Source organism: Nymphaea colorata, chromosome 14 (genome assembly GCF_008831285.2).
Source record: "Nymphaea colorata isolate Beijing-Zhang1983 chromosome 14, ASM883128v2, whole genome shotgun sequence".
Classification (NCBI taxonomy): domain Eukaryota; kingdom Viridiplantae; phylum Streptophyta; class Magnoliopsida; order Nymphaeales; family Nymphaeaceae; genus Nymphaea; species Nymphaea colorata.
The window spans coordinates 2,148,935-2,166,982 of NC_045151.1; the positions used below are offsets into that span (position 1 = coordinate 2,148,935).

Below are 18,048 nucleotides of genomic sequence, written 5' to 3' on the forward strand. Positions count from 1 at the left end.
TGCGTTGTGTTGGAGTGCTGCTGGTGTTTTCTCTCCGTGTAAACAAAACTGCGAAAAAGCAGAGGTATAAACATCAAATCATAAGCAGATGTAATCCATGGAAGCTCTTCATTGCTAATTTCAGCATGCAATCATTCTGAGCGCCAATTACATGTGCGACGTGTGGAGTTGCGTTAAATACAATCATGAACTTCATTCATGGAAAACATCAGGTTACGGGAAACAGGGTCGGCATCTCCTTATGCATTGTCCTTATCACAGCCATCACTTGCTCAGTCTGTTCCTGGTTTGTGCATGCTGAGATGAGCACTTTAGCAGTGCCACCATCTGGATAACAACCATTATCAACCATTTCTTCAAAAATTTCTATGCATTTCTTATACTGTTTCTTTCTAGCATATGCCCCAAGCCTGGATGTCCATGTCACAACGTCAGGTTTCAAATTCTTCCCACTAAGAGAAGCAAAAACTTGTTCAACTTTCTCGCAGAAGCCCGCTCGAGCGTATAGATTTATCAGGATATTATAGGTGCTTATATCTGCTGGGTATGCACCATTTTCCACAGTATCCAAAGCCCTTTCCATTTTCTCGAAGTAACCCGCCCGACCATACATGTTAATTAGGCTGTTTACAACAAAGGTGTCTGGTTGGATCCCTGATTTAACCATCTGAGTAACAATTTCCTCGCATTTTGTAACGTTTCCTGCTCTTGAGTATGCAGACAACAGTAACATATGTGATTTCATGGTGGGCTTGAATCCTCTGAGCTTTAACTCATCGAAAACTGCTCTTGCATCTGCAGTTAGGAGATATTAGCACACAAGTGAGATCCTTACACACCCCTCAGGGCTTTTGTTTTTTCAAATCAATATGAAAGTTCAGAAAATAAATTAACCAGTCTTCTAGACAATTGTCGCAACACTTGATGTTTGGATCATGCTGAACCACCATAGGAACATATATATTATATATCGTAAAAAAATGGGAGAACAAAATTGCTAATATTTAAGGTTGGCACTGGGTTTTTCATGTAGATGCATTACATACAAAGCATTTCATGATGATGCAATAGAAACTAAATTGCTATACCACGAGAAAATGCAGATATAGAATCTCCACATTTCCTTCAAGTACATGAGAAAAACAAAGTCTGGACTCTGGAGGCCTGCTCCTTTCCTGTTGGAGAATGTGTAGCTAAAACATGGAAGTTAAAAAACGTGTTTGCACATGCGTGAGGAGAACAGAGATTCAAGGGCGAGCTGCCTCCTCAGGCCAGTGACAAATCCCCAATTTTATTCAGCCTCGGCACTAATTAAGATGCCAATTTCAATTCTGCAATGACAAAGCAAGGAATTTAATGTTCTTCTACCCACTCTCACAACCATGGAGTGGTGCTCCTGAAACCAACCCAACCTATGTGCAGCCCAAGCTGCAAGCCGTTTTGAGTCTAACATCTATTCCTATAAGATCTTACAAGCTTTTGTTTCATCCTTTCATTTGGAGCATTAGAAATTTTATAGATCAGCAACAATTTTACCACATTCATATGATTGATGACCAGTTCACCTTGTCCAAAAATTGATATTTGTATCTTACGTATGTTTGAGCATTTTTTTCCTATTCAACAAGCCTATAGGGGACCCTTCAATTCACTCAGTTATCTTTGGTTGTATGAGCTTTGAACACAAATTCATTTTTTCACAGCTTGGCCATAGTTATGTTTCAACTTGAGTCTTTCACCTTGACCATTGTTGCTTTCAATATGCTTTCTTCCATGCACATGGTTCAACTTAGAGCATGAGTTTGGCTAAAACAAAGTCCTACTGACATATATTTTAGGTTCTATGAAGACATGAAAATTAATGACAATGATGGTTTAGAATAGTGAAATTTTTCATAGGGCTTTTACGATATTCATCTTTACATAATTAAATTTCTCATCAGTTATTTAATGAAAAATAGTAAATTGGACTCTTCAACTGAATGTTACTAGAGAAAGAACTAGAGAATAAGGAGTACCAACAAAAGGTGAATATGTTTACCGGAGCAACTATGAATGGTCTCAAATGAATAGTTTTAGAATCACTTGTTCAATTTTTTACAAATGCATCCCTTCCTTATGTTACTGATGAATTTGTCCCTAATATTTGTACTTTAAGACAAACTCATATTTGTTATTTAATCATGATTAACAGCTAACTGTAGTCATACTTGAAAAAAATGGGCTAGGCATTTGAAAACCACTAGTATGCTATTTATTATTTCATTCCTTTCTTTGCTTTTAAAGAATATGTTTTTCAATTGGAAGGAGAACAGTTTTAGTAAAAAAAATTAATCTCAAAGCCTATTTTGGAATACTTAAGTAAAAAGTAGTGATAAAATAGCAATTAAGGCAGGGAAGGAAAACAATTGTTGTTGAAAATTTTAACCTCAAGGGCTAATTTGGAATACTTAAGTAAAAGGCAGTGACAACATAGCAAAGAAGGCAGGCGATAAATTTGTCAATTAGTCACAGACGAATATGGGAAAAGACCATGATTTCTACATCCTTTTTGAATGTGAAATTTCCAATGACCTTATGTTCATTGCATATACAACCTAATGTTGAAGCCACTACTTATTGAGCATTCAAACTCAAATGAAAGAAAAAATCACCAAAAAGCACAAAGGTTTTGAGAAAGAAGCTTGCAAAACACAAAGGACTAGCCTCAACATGGGAAACTAAGCATCTTAGCCTCCAAGGAATAGATCTTTTGTTAGTTGGGCATTTTGGAAGGGTTTAGTTAACCCTTTGGAAGGTAAAGCTAAGCAAGAACAGAGGTTGTACAGTTGATGTAGTTAAGATACATGTCATGCTTTGATATGTTTATATTTCTTGTTTGTGTATTAATATTTCCATTGAGTAATCCTTTGAATCACTCATGCATCAGGAGGAGCTAGCAACAAGAAAATAGATGTCCATGTAATTGCCAAAAAGCTTCACCCTAGGAACTGAGTGTTAACACTGAAACCAACTTGATTTTCTCATCCTTGAGTTCGCAAATTGCAATTGCGTTTGATTCTTTTACGAATTCCCACCATGTAAACTAATCCTTATAGGCTTATATCATATTTTTCTTGAAAAATAAAAGTTTATTCTTTTGAATTGTCAAGCAAATATCAGAAAAATAGAAGAATATTACAGTGATATGGAATTGTTTCATAAATTCAAAAGTTAACAGCCGATAAGAAATAAAAGCACACAGGAACCAGCTAAATCTAATTAACAGTTTTATCATTCCAAAGCATGATTGTAAGTTATGGGCCTATTAATAATAGAACTAATAACTCTTACTGTCATAAAGACCAGCTCTTCCAAATGCATCAACCATTATGTTGTATGAAGCTTGATCTGGTTCACAACCCTCCAGTTGCATGAGAGAAAATATTTCGGCACATGCTTGTGCAAAACCTGCACGACTGTTGTGTTGGAAAAAATCAGAAAGTGTGGCAAAATTAGATGTTCCCCTCATGTCATCTTCTGCTTAGTAAGAAATCTATATGTAACCTGTAAGATTCCATCAAGGCATTGTAAGCATACACATCAGGCTCATGTCCAGCATCTTGCAAAATTTCAAATACTTCCTCAGCTTTCTGAAAAAGCCCTTCCCTTGCATATGCATTTATTAGTGCTGTGTAAGTGCAGATATTAGGCTTGCACTTCTCTGATCCCATTTCTTGGAAAATTTTAAGGGCCATCTGAGGCTGCTTGAACTTCAAGTAGGGACAAGGAAATATGGTTAGCCACATTAAACAAAATTCAACAGATTTGACCTAAAATCAACGAGGGTGCAGATAAAAACGATCTACCCTCCCATACAGATTGATTATCATTGTGTACGTCTCGTCAGATGGTTGGCAGTGATCTTTCTTCATCTTCTGGAAAACCTCTTCTGCTTTATGCAATTCTTTCTGTTTCATCAACCCATCAATATAAGCATTGTACACAATGGCACCTGCAACCCACGTCCCTTTCTCAGCAACTCTTAATTGGGTCTTGAAAAGAATTAGAAAATACAGAAAATCTAATATGCATAATCCAACAAACTGTCAAATTTCAAAAGATTTAGAATAAGGCATTACTTGAGCTCGACAGATTTTGGAAGATCTCAGAAATAACTCACTTGAAGGAGATCTCTTTCTTCTCATTGTAGTAAAGATAGCTTCAGCTTTCTCAAGTAGCCCAGATGCACAGTATGAACGTATCAGAAGAGCATATGTATCATCTGTAGCAACAACATTGTTCTCCAATAGTTTTAGGTATATGAGTTCTGCTTTCATATGTTGTGAATTCTGGCCATAAGCATCTATTAGCAAATTATAGCAGATGACATCAGGCCGGAAGCAGCTGCTGTTCAGTATCCACTCACATACCTAAATAGTGTTCAGATTACAGATTTAGAGTTCCAGACTGATGAAGTTAAAGGGAGGTGTATTACAAAACTGATTACAGAAAACGACATCCATGTTTTACCTGTTGTAATCACACTAAAACTGTGCATTTATCTAGGTCACTAAGAGCGGATAAAAGGAAATGGCAATTCAAGAATGATGTTTAATTGTCTTGCCAATAGATTTGCCTCAACTTATCTTTTCCATGCAGGAAAGAAGTGGCTGTTGTTCTTGTTCTCCTAAATCAGGAACTGCTACAGGAACCTTGTTAAAGATACTAATGTAAAGCTTGATTATGAATATATCAAACAGAAGATGCACCTAACCTCGGCGCAGTCAGATACTTCATTGCACCTATATAAAGCGAATAAAATGTGGATGTGGATGTGGATGTGATGTGACCCTGTCCCCCAACCCAACCCCCACCACAAAATATCCCTTATCCAGAATGTATGGAGATCTTTTAAATAATTTCTTAACTTTCCATAATGCAAAAACAAAAACTACGTACGCTACAGAATATCACAAACAAACAAACAAACCATGAACTGCGTAAAACAGAGCATCCAGCAATTAATGACAGCTGCATACATACCCACAAAGATTCAGGCAAACAAGTTACAAGTTTCATGTTTTTGCATGTTTAGGAAAGAAGTACAGTACAGAACACTGCTTTGTAGTGCTCTAAATTTTATGTAGATCAGTGTTTGTAGATTTTAAGCAAAAGCCTAATTCATTATAGAAAAATGTTGAATTCTCCAGGGGCCTTTTTATATAGAACTCCTAAGAGTGTGTCTGACATAGCCTCAAGGGGGTTCAAAAGCATGTAAGTAGTGCTTTATTAATGTACTACCCAATAGATTCAGTGTCTTCGAGCTTTCTGTGGAGGGGCAAATTATATCTGATAGAAGTAATGGAAACCCCTAGAACCCAAATTGCTGGTCTGTCATGCCATCTTCCCCACATAATAGAACACTGCTTTGTAGTGCTCTCAATTTTATGTAGATGAGTCTTTGTAGATTTTAAGCAAAAGCCTAATTCATTATAGAAAAATGTTGAACTCTCCAGGGGATTTTTTACATAGGTGTTTTCCATGGAACTCCTAAGAGTGTGTGTGACATAGCCTCAAGGGGGTTCAAAAAGCATGTAAGTAGTGCTTCATTAATGTACTACCCAATAGATTCAGTGTCTTCGAGCTTACTGTATTAGGGCAAATTTATATCCGATAGAAGTAATCAAAGACCCCTAGAACCCACGTTGGTCGTGTGTCATGCCATCTTCCCCACATATATGATATGTACCAAAGTATATAATTGCAATGAATAGCACTAGTGCTTTTATCTTTTAATCTCTCGGTCTGTTAGGATGCCTCAGCTTGTAAACTATTCGAACTTGAAAGTAACATACTATCCAAAAGATGATTGTTAATGCTGAATTGCACAACAACTTCAAAATTGTAGGATCTCTCACTTTTGACAGAACACTAACTTGCCTACAAAGGCTGCATCAACCCTGAAGACTAGGATAAACCAAAATCTTGAGGAAACACACCGATTTGAAGAATACTTTAGTGAAAGTTGAAACCATATGAAGCAGTAGTAGCACATAGAATTTATAGCTCATATCGAAAGCAATGTTGGCAAGCAATCTAATGGTTGATAACGGGTAAATTAATGTAAACAAAAAACTAAGGATGGTAAGATCAATTACAAGAAAATGAATGCAGAATCTTTCAGAATGTCTCTTACAAGTATAAGAGCATCCGACATGGTAAGATCAATTACAAGAAAATGAAAGCAGAATCTTTCCCTTACAAGAATAAGAGCATCCCACTGTTTACTGAGACGAAGTTGAACAGCAACATTGATAAGGTCATCCCAGGTATCATGTGATGGAACAAGGCCATCAAGAAAACCAAAAATGTCACCATCATCAATGCCATTTTGAACAATAAATTTCAGGAGTTCCTGAGCAGATTGACTGAGAATAGGGAAGACTCCATCAACAAATCCGGACCCATATTTCCATCCTCTCCCTCTCAAAGATCCACCTATTTTAAATTAAAAGTTCTCAGGCATTAGCTACACCTGGAATCAGCAAAATTGGTTCATCATTTCTTGTTTAAGTGAACCTTAAAGAAAAGAATTACTGTGCATGATGTGACTTTTTATTTGAATATGCAATAATGTCATTCATCGTTCATACCATTGTCATCACATGAGCCAAAATATTTATACTGAACAAAAGTTTCATTTTTCCAAAATCCTTTTTGAGGCATTCATGAAGTTTTCAAGGAAAGACAACCTTTTTTGTTCATTTGTAATGGTTCAATTCGTCTCATTGTCAGAACTTTTCTACTAAACACAGGAGCCTGCGTTCGCATTTCAGGCTTCAGAGTTCAGGCACTTTATCCTTTTTTTTTTCTTTTTTGTTGGTATACTCCTTCTAAGCTAATACTATATTTCTATCATTTTATTATCTCCTAATAAGAAGTAAAATTTGACAAGAGTGTGGGGATAGTCTTCTAGGTGGAAAAGACAAGAAATCTCTCCCTTGCACACAAAACCACCTCCAGAACTCTCCAAGACCTTTAGTGTGTTTTGGTCAAAATGTTCCAAAGTAGTGTTCGACTCAATTAAAACGCATGATATCTAGTGGTGAACTATTTATATAATAGGTCACCTATGTTTTGGACAATATAAACATTCTTAAGATTCTACTAAATGCAAGCTTCTTTTACCCTGCCTAATTTGCTTTATTATCAGATTGGATAGTGGATATTGTTACTGCATAATGTAAGTCTGAAAGACATGTTCAGATGCTCAGTCAGTACCCATCTCATTGAAATTATGATCAGAATTTAATATCAAAGAAATGGTCAATAATAATCTCAGAGCAGGCTCACAGCCAGCAGCAGCAGCAGCAACCTTCAATTAAAAATGATGTATGCATTGGAAAGCGAAAACAAACTGAGTGGAAGTACTCACAATATTAAATGCCTTTTTTCTTTCTTGGAGCAGTATCAACCATGTAGAAAGAAATTCAGAGAGGATTTACTAAGCAGGTAACTGGAAGAAATAGCTCTAATGTTTATGTACTACCTAAGGTGCGCTTTTGTGATTAATTGCTCCCTCTTCATGAAAATGATGAAGAGGTTTAAACAACATAAATGTAACAGTATCGGTTCAAGTAGCTGCTGCATACAAAGGATGATAAGGAGAACTAACGGAAAAACAATGGCCCAAAACTGATGGGAAGAGGCATCAATTCCAAGGACTACAATCAAGTTAGTTTCTCCACATTTGGAGCATCTTAGTTTAAACCATTGAAACAAATAAATAATTGAATTACCCTTTTTCCTCGACAGCTCTTTTGGATTAATACTTCTCCAAGTGCCATGTTTCTTGAACAACAAACTCTCATATTTGGTTCTCTCTGTGCTCGCTTGATGATTTCTGTTTCTCCCTTTAGATCTATTTGAAGCATAAACTGTCGTGCTGCCTTTAGACCACAGGAAAACAGCATGTCCTGCAAGCTCAACCAATATCCTGAACAGTAACAAAAGTTAGACCTTAAAATATTTTAGGTACTGCTATTCCTCGATAAATGCAAAAAAAAAGTGGATCTTCTGTAACTCCAAGATGGACTTCTACGAAATTCCATGATGAATAGGACAGTGATATCACTGAATTCGTCACAGATCATTGGTGCCGTTATTCCAAACTTAAGTGACCGACTTCAATTAAAGAATTTGCAGCAAGAGGAGTTGTATTGTAGGACAAAAGGAGAAACCTGAAACAGAGGCACGTCCAGAAAAGGCACACAGAACGATCCTTTTACCGTAAACATTCATTTGTGCTGCACTTTCAGAATTTCCAAGAGTGCCATGTATGCGTTCGCCAAAGCAGGAAGCAAACCGGTGAAGCAAATAATAAATGAAAACCAACTGCCAAGTGCCGAGCATAGTCACCAAAGTAGGAAGTGGGTCGAAAACAACTTGTGAAGCACAACATTTTAAGAAGCATGAAAGGCAGCCAATATGACGACGTATTCAAATAACTACAAAGTAGTCTGCGAAATTTCAATCAAACAAATATGAGCGTCACCACTTCTCCAGTATTCGTCTACATTTCCAACACATATCTAACCTTCTGACTACTTTTGATTTTCTACATCCAATATTCCCATCAGCGTCGAGTCTGAGGAAGCGCATAGTTACTCCTAATAACTTTTCACCAATTGAAGCAATGTTACTAACACGCATGTCGTTCGGAACATATCGTCCTCGAATAAAATACAAGAAGAAGAACAAGACGACGACGACGACGAAAAGACGGGGAGGAGGAGGAGGAAGGCAATAGCAGAAGCAGTGAGAGGAGAAGATTTTTGTTGCAGCAAACGCGTTGAGTTTCTGTAAAGGAGACTCACATGGGGAGCTAAGCGAAAGGACACAAGGCTCAAGCAGACGACGACGGCAACTTCTCAGGGACGAACAGAATGGAGGTCGTCCGAGGTGGCAGCGAGGCTTCCGCTTGAATCAATCCCTCTCCCTCTCTCTCCTTCACACACAGAACGGTGGTGGGGACGGCCAGAGAGCAGTGGATTGAGGATACTGTGGAGATCTTTTTCTTGAGTTCCGACCATCAAGCGCCCTTGTTTAATTGTGACGGGAAGCAAATCTACATGAAAGTTAACCGCCTCTTCGCTGACTCCCAAATCAAACGCGGACAACTTTTAGAAGAGAAAAAAAACATGGTTTCCAAAGTACCATACGCAACGTGCCTAATTTTGGCACTGTCGAGAAGGCATGGCCGAGAGTGATAGAGCAGAACGGTGTAGTTGGGTACGCCGATTACACCTGACCGGCCTACACCCTCTCATGTGAGGTTAACCTTAGCAGGGATTGCCGAGAGCAGCAGAATTACGTGCGGCCAAGGATGGGCGCAAGCCCAAGAAACGACCCAGAGGGTCAGGATTCGTAGAAAGAGCGGGCGCAACTAGATCCAATACAGGTGCCCATTTTGCCTATGTTTATTTATTCTTTTGTACTGTTTCGGTTTGAGACGTGTTAGAATCGTTTTACTTTAAGTTCTTTGTACCGTCTCAGGTTAGGAGCTAAGTGAACCGAGTATATAAGCTTTGTAATTAGGGCTTTTTGGGATTAGGCTTGAATGAAGAATGAATTGATTTTCACTTTGGGCGTCACTTTCTCTTTCATCCCATCTTCCTCTCAACCAAGTCTACTCGTCTTCCCGGCGGCGGCCGGACTGATTTCTTCTCACCATTGACCAGCGATGGCTGGTGTCTTTCTTCGATCCGACGGCATCAATCCTCCTCCCGTCCTCAATACTCTTTTCTTTTTCTCCCCAAATCGGTCGAAGGAACATCTGCCTCCCCTAATTCTACGATAGAAGGAAAAGCTGTGGCAGATCACAAAGCTGAGACCAATTCATCCTGCTCAGTGTGATCTTGGGTAGCGATAGCACCTCAGCAGCGAGGTCCTATCAATTTGGTATCAGAGCCAACTTGGGGCGTAGCCGGAAGTTTTCTGTTTATAGTTGTTGCAGTTTTCAGTTTGTAGTTAGTCAGATTTTTGTGGTGCAGCCACCTTGGACCGACTGACTAACAATTGGTATCAGAGTGAGATCGGAGTACAGCCGTGAAGTGTGGGACAGTTTTCAGATTTTGGTAATTCAGTGTCAATAGGAGTTGCAGATTTTTGTTTTGGAGCAGTTTTCAGTTTCTGGACTATCACAGCCAGCAGGAGTGCACGGGCGATATCAGGGGTCAAACGACCTTGGATTTGGCTGAAATTTGGTGTAGAGCTTCATAATTATATGTGCTTTAAAAGTCTTATAGGGAACCATACAAGATTCTTCCGAAATCTTGGATATTTTGGCCCTACACTGGACTGATAGCCTGAGCGGACAGAACTTGTTCGGGTGATAGTCTGCCAGGAAGATTGCAATGGTCCAAAGGCTTCCCGTGCTCAAAATGTACTGAAATTTTGTGGGTAGTCAGATTGCTGACCAATTTTGAAGGCAAAATTCCACCATTTGGAATTTCTGTGTGTCAGTTTTTGACTGCCTGAAAAACAGTCTAGACTGTGGTTGTGCACACCGCACAACACTAAGGTGCTTGAGCTCGAGGTGCGCTGTTGAGGCGTCAGGCGGACGCGACAGTTTAGGCCCCACTTTTGGGCCCGGCTGAGAGCGAGAGTTAGCCACCGAGGCGCCAGGCAGGCGCGGTGACAGGCGGACTAGTTCTGTCTTCCTTAAACGCGCACGAAGCAGATAGTGGCAGCTATCGTGGCAGTGTTGAGCAGCAGCAGATTTAATAGTGTTTGATCCAGCATTCGTAGTTGAGTGGAAGTGTTAGTCGTGTGTTAGCAACAGTTTTTGGTCTTCGTAGGAGTAGACATCTTGTGTGCCAAGGAGTTCGCCACACGGAGGATTAAGTGGACTCAACAGATAAAATTCTGTTGAGAATTTGCTGATTTTTGGAAGTTACATCAGTCTGCAAAAGAGTCAACAGTCCGACCTGATCAAACAGTCGATTCTGTTGATTCCCTAGCAATCTGAAGGCAGATCATACGCCAATGCATTTATAATTATCAGAGACTTATTCTGTCCAAATTTGGCGATCGGAGTTCGTTTGGTCGGTCAAATCAGAGCAGGAACAGAACACATTCCGTGACTGCGATTCTGTTGTTTTCAGAATCAGGTTGATGTTCTTTGATATGGATCTGACGATTCCCTTTGAGTTTTAATGCATACAATACGCCGTTAGAATCGTTTTGAAGTGAGCTAGCATCTGTTCAAATTTCATTAAGAGCAGAGTTCATTTGGGCATCGAAATCTGCGGCGAAACAGATCTATGTCGCCGCCATCGTTCAGCCGCGGCCAGCAGCATACTGATATGATCAACGGCCATTTTCCAGCGATCCATCAGGAGTTTGAAGGAGTTCTTGGTACCGTTGGATTTGTCTCGATCCCAGCTACAAGATATCCAAAAATCACATTGATCAGATGTCATTTGTCTGGTGAAATGTTGATGGAAACAGGACCATCTGCAGACCAACTTGGGAGAACTAGGGCCAATTGATTGGGATTTTCGGCGATGAATTGGGATTTTCGGCGATCTGGTGAAGTTTCCAAAATTGCCCTTGCATATATTGGATATTACTTTGTTAAAGGCCTTAATTTATTTGCCCTTGTGGTAATTTGGTATTGAGGGCGCACAGGAGAAAGAAGCAAACCTTAGCAGCCGTCACTCATGCTCCATCTTTTCTGTCGCTAATTTTGGAAGGCATCAAGCTTGCCTTAGCCAATTCCTCACGCCCTTCATTTGAGCCTTACACATGTCAAGCATCCAAGGACGAGCTAAAAAAGGAAGAAAACCAATATTGATTCTGGACGCGTGGGTGTCCAAGTAGATGGAGCTGAATTAGGCAACATCCTAGCGACAATCTAGGAAGAATCGGGTGGAAGGATTAGCCAAGTCACAAAGGCAATCCCACCCGGAGGCAATCTTGGAAATGAGCGAGCACGCCACCTCCTCCCTTGCCACCTCATCCACAATCCAAAAAGGCAAGTCTACCCGCCTTTCCTTCTCCAATCCCTTCCTATATTCTAGCCAATCCATTAGTGCCAACATAGGAAACCCTTCTTGCCACTTCTTACCATATCTTCCATCAATCAATCACGTGCATCCACCTTTCCTTATCCATCACACGCCTTACCCACTTGCAACCTTCCTTAATTGCTTGACCTCCATGCACTAACCATCTTCCTCGCATGAACCTAACCCCGCTAGACCCACTTGACCTAGCCCACCTAAGGTCAACTTGACCTAGACCTAGCCCCCCTCTTAGACCTTGACCGAACCCACCAACCTAGTCTCACCCGAACCTATTTCACCCGAGTCCATTCCAATCCAATCCGACCTAGCCTACCCTCCACCCAAGGCAGACCACCTCCTCTACGAGGCCGAGCAAGGAGTGCATCTAAGTGGGCGCCTTCTTCACAAGGAGCCAACTTCACCTCCTCTTTAGCGGCAAGGCGTGCCGCTTATCAAGGTAGATCTCAGCCCCCGAGCAACAGCCATCTTCGGTGGGAGTCTACCTCTTCCTCCGCCAAGAGGGTCGAGCCTCCCATTGCCCGTTGCTGCAATACCCGATGTATGGTTTTCACCTTCGGGTCATCTTGCGGACTTAGCCAAGCTTAGCCTTGGCCGGTGATCTTCTCACCCCCCTATAACTACATGGATTGGGTGTTTTATTACATGCTTTGTTTTTAGCCTGGCTACGGCCATTGCCTTGACCAGCAATACCTCTAAGGCTCAAGAGCCGAGGACACGACCGCGGGGGCAGCAGCCTACCTATTGGGATTGGGTGTGGTTTGCACGTTCATTAGGCATGTATGACAGGATGGTTTGGTTGTATGGTTTGTGAGTGAGGATTGGGAGCTTCATTTGTATCACTCGCACTTTGTACAACCTTCAAACCCATTTTTTGTAGTAGGGATTAAGCCTCATGGGTTGGGATACACCAGACCTGTACCGCTACCTAGGGGATTTTGCGCCGGGGTCCTGTTTGGCTGGGTTTTGAAATTGTAAATAATTTGTTTTTGGTTTTGTCTGACGGCTCCTCCGAGAGATCTTGGGAGAGGATCGACATCTGGTAGAGGTCTTGGACGACGCCGGGTCTTGGTCTGGCAGAGGTCCGACATCTGGTAGAGGTCTTGGACGACGCCGGGTCTTGGTCTGGCAGAGGTCCGACATCTGGCAGAGGTCTTGGACGACGCCGGGTCTTGGTCCTAACAATTGGTATCAGAGCGAACGCTCACCGGCGGCGATTCATGAAATTGCAAGCGAAGTAAGGCCACTACAAAAAAACATACAAAAAACCGGCAACTCAGAACACTGGCACTCTTTCTCTGAGTGGAATCACTGGTGGAGCAGTAGACCATTAGAATCGTCTACGTCTCAAGAAGATTCAGACAAAATTTCAGGATTTTTGGGGTAACGGTTGACGAGAAATCAAATTTTGAAGAGGCGCAGCTTCTCAGGCGGTGTTTTCCTCAATTCCAGCGACCACCAAGCATTCTGGCATTGATTCCTGCAGATCGCTGATTCAAAACGTGTGGATGATCATCTGGAAAGATTCTTAACAAATTTTCAAGCAAATTGAGCCCAAAAACACCAGATTTGGCCCAAAAACGAAGTCAGAATCGAATTTTGAAGTTCACAGGGCGTTTTCCTGCGTTTTCCGGCGTTCGAAGAAGAAATCCGGCGAACCCGATAAATTTCGGTGCCGTGTTCTTCAGTCCCCGGTGGTGTCGCGTGTTTCCGTGTCCATAGCAGCCGCGAATCACTGGGATACGTGAGTCCCGTCGAGTCTCACGCAATAGCGTCCTGCGTCGTCGTCGTGTCCCGCAACGTATCCCGCACTGCAACGTTCCCGTCGAACACCGAGTCTCGCTTCACACGAGTCTAGCAGCTTACCAATGTGGGCGACATCGTGTCAGCGTGTCCCCCAATCCTGAGACCGTGTCCAAGCCCGATTCTTTCCCGAAATCCTTATTCTCAGACGGCGAAGAGGCCTGAATCTGCATCAACTTCAAATCACTGGCGTTTTCAGCTCCGACCTCCGTTCGAGACAAGCAAATTTGCGTTGGAATCGTCTTCGTCTTGGCTATCTGCTCATAGATTTTCAGATTTTTTGATGAAGACAATCGGGCGCAGTGCATTTTTTTATTGAAGACTATTTTGAAGGGCGTCCTACGACTGTGCTGAAGTTGATTTTCAACATAATCAGGCGGCACTTCGGATCCTCGGCGCAGTTAACTTCGGCCACGGATTTGGTCGAGAAGATATCCGTTAGAATCATTTACATCTCTTCTATCTACCCACAAAATTTCAAATTTTTTGGAGCTAACATCAGGGCGCAGTGAATTTTTGAGTGTCGACTACTCTGAGCTGATTCCTGGAACTGAATACAAGTTGCGGTCGAACAGAAAAGACGTGATTTTGGGGCTCAACGAATTTTGATAGGAGACAACGCTGACAATGATCTTGGAGGCGTTGGATTCCTATATATGTCTTCTATTTTTTTGTTCAAGTTTCGTGAATTTGGACCATCTTGTGAGAAGATATCGATTTTTTAAGAAGCAAAGGTCCTTGGAACGGCTAACAGAGAATAAGAGTGCAATGGACTTAGTTCTTGGTGTCTACGCGAGGGACAAGCACCTAGAAGATATAGTGTTGATTCTGGGTTCAAAAATCAACCAAGAACCGAAGATGAAGGTCTGGACGGCAGGAAGAAACCTTAATTGCGACTTAGTGTTCCAACACCCTAGCATCCATGGGTTTCACTTTGAACTCGAGGTCGACAAGGTGAGCTGGCGAGCTTGGGTAACAAACGTGATGCTAACGGGAAAGCTGAGTATGTAATAAGACCCTCGCACACCCAGCCGTTCTACCCGGGCGAGATCCTCAAAGTCGGAGACTCAAACTGGTGCTACAAGCTGGAGGTGATACCCTCGATCTCAGACCAAGAAGAAGAAGGTCATGGCTGGGAGCAAAAAGAGTCTTACGAGGAAAGCCAAAAAGCACAAGCAATGCAGCAGCTTTGTGAGAAAATCATTGAGGCCATCTACCGGCTGCAAGCAACATGGAAGCCAACTGAGATTGTCATGAGTTCGATGGTTGAGAATGACACCACAGCCTTGAGAGGACCATTGTTACCACAGTCATTCACTCCTCAGTGTATGGTCGGGCCTAAGGAGGGTGGTAGTGGTACTTCAGAAAGCTTGTTCAACAGTCTACAAAGGGCAGCAACACGGAAGATAGTCACAAGTTCAGTAAGAAACCAAGGAAAGCGGGTCGAAGATATTCCAAGCTGTATAAAGAAGGAACTTGTCTCAACGCCTTGGAAGAGATCCAAAACCTTGGGTCTAGAGGACAGACCAACAGAGCTGAAACATAGCAGCATGGGAACACAGGGAGGGCATGGTTAGATCATACAAGAAGATAGCCTCATACGAGCTTGGGGTCAAGCTCGATCTAAGGAGGGTGGATCTGATACATGCCTAATTTTGGCACGGTCGAGGACTGCCGAAGGCATGGCTGAGAGTCATAGAGCAGAACGGATGAGCGGAGTAGGGTGTAGCTGGGCATGCCGATTACCACCTGACCAGCCTACACCCTCTCTTTCTAGTGAGGTTAACCTTGGCAAGAATTGCCAAGAGCAGCAGGCCGCAGCACTACGCGCGGCTAAGGATGGGCGCAAGCCCAAGAAACGACCCACAGGGTCCGAATTTGTAGAAAGAGCGGGCGCAACTAGATCCAATCCAGGCGCCCTTTTTGCCTATGTTTATTTACTCTTTTGTATTGTCTCGGTTTGAGACGTGTTAGAATCATTTTACTTTAAGTTCTTTGTACCGTCTCGGGTTAGGAGCTAAGTGAACCGAGACACTTCTCATGTATATAAGCTTTGCAATTAGGGTTTTTTGGGATTACACTTGAATGAAGAATGAATTGATTTTCACTTTGGGCATCAAACTTTCTCAATCATCCCATCTTCCTCTCAACCAAGTCTACTCGTCTTGCCGGTGGCGGCCGGACTGATTTCTTCTCACCATTAACCAGCGACGGCTGGTGTATTTCTTCGATCCGACGGCATCAATCCTCCTCCCGTCCTCAATACTCTTTTCTTTTTCTTCCCAATCGGCCGAAGGAACATCTGCCTCTCCTGATTCTGTGATAGAAGGAGAAGTTGTGGCAGATCACAAAGCTGAGCCCAATTCGCCCTGCTGAGCGTGATCTTGGGTAGCAATAGCACCTCAGCAGCGAGGCCCTATCACGCTGCTACGCATAGCGGATCAATCGTTTAATTTTAAGGCGCCTTTGAACGAAAGGAAGAAAAAAAATTTGATGAAAACGTATTCAGGAAAATTTTCAAAAGTTTGAAAACAACTTTTCTTGCAATCAACGGAGAGTTTAGAAAATGGAGAGTGGGAACAAGATAAACAATTGATTTGGACTTTGGAGAAAATGTTTTGGCTGTTTGGATGATTTAACAATGAAGGAAAAACAATCAATGTAATGGAAGACTTGTTTAGTACTTAATGTGAGGCGTGTTTGGTAGCATCCAGAATTTTGAAGAGAAATAGTCGGACCTCTAAAAAAAAATACTATTCTAGGTACAAAACTTTTGAAGTAGTAAATTGGTGAAATTTCAGCAATATTTGATTTGAGGACACATTGGTGAGGGCAGTTGGTGGGCCTCCCCTTCTCTAGGGCGACCGTCGGCGGCGGTGAGTAGGGCTGCCGCCAGTGGTGGAGACAAATGAAAAAAAAAACATTTAAATATGAGCCACCATGTTTTGTTAGATGGATGGTTTTAATTTTATATATATATATATACATATATATATATATATGAGAGAGAGAGAGTAATTTGTTATATAAAAATTCAAATACAATTGATAGAATCTATGAAACTTAAAGCAATTCTTTTCTCAGAATCTGGGATGATTGATGGGTTTGTCATGATTAATTAATTCAGCAAAAACAAATATGTTCTTAAGATGATTGTTTTGAGGCTGAACTTTAGAGAACGATATGTAATACATCTAATGGGATTAACATATGGTCTTCATATTTAAAGCAAAGCCTTTGATACTTGGTATACTATTTCCAAGTCACATTACTTTGTGGGTAAAGAGAGGCTTCACCATTCTTCTTCTTCTTCTTCCGCTTCTTCATTTCTGGCTTCCTTTCAATTTAACATTGCCAATCAAATAGATACTCTAAAACAGTTCGTAAAAAGATCAATTTACGCTTTTTTCATGACAACATGTACTTAGAATAAACCATCTTAACTGGGTCACATTTGGATTTTAAAAAAGTTCTGACATAATTTGTTTCATACATAGTAGTAAGGCACTTTTACATCCTATATCAGATTGGATTTTAGTAGGGGAAAAATTATTGGATTGGAATCTCTATTCCTGCTCAAGTACTTGACCCCAAAACAAGAGGACTCACAAACATGACTACCATGTTAAAGCACGATGAGAGTTCACATTAGAGGCCATTTGATTGCTATCCTATAAGACAAAACAGACATGACATCCTATCTACTACATACTATATTGTCCCTATAAATAACAGTGTTCTTTGTCCACTGTTTGATGGTTTTCGAAACAAAATAATATAGATTTCATAGGAAGTAAAGTAATAGCTATGTATACTAGACATGAGAAGTTGAACTTGTTTCACCGCAACACATGCCATGCTCCCAAGTGACTGGTTCTTGTGAGTGGGTTATGAAGTTGTCGTGTTCTCTAATTTCTGTGCAGGCGAAATGAAAAGTTCAGACTGGCCGGATCTAGACCTACCTGACGCTGAAGTCCTCATCCTCAACTTCTCAGCAACTTCCTACTGCTTGCCACCATTCTTGCAAAGTATGAAGAATCTCAAAGTTCTGGTTGTTGCCAATCATGGTTCCAACCGCGCAGAACTAGACAGACTCTCTGTCAAGAGTCATCACCGACTCTCACGAAGCATCTTGAGCTTCCTCTCTTAAGTTGGTGCTTATGTAATCATTAAAGGA

The 18,048-nt window shown here is 41.3% G+C and overlaps 1 protein-coding gene across 1 annotated transcript; it reads right to left on the reverse strand.

Moving 5' to 3' along the window:
- Positions 1-81: 81 nt before the first annotated feature.
- Positions 82-9,097, reverse strand: LOC116267540 (pentatricopeptide repeat-containing protein At2g35130). Its single transcript, XM_031649317.2, has 8 exons — positions 8,859-9,097; positions 7,782-7,978; positions 6,245-6,480; positions 4,163-4,412; positions 3,849-3,994; positions 3,547-3,752; positions 3,334-3,458; positions 82-795 (listed from the first exon to the last, which is right to left on the reverse strand). Coding segments are annotated over exons 1-8 (1,749 nt in total). The 5' UTR covers positions 8,861-9,097; the 3' UTR covers positions 82-208.
- Between the last annotated feature and the right edge of the window lie 8,951 nt (positions 9,098-18,048).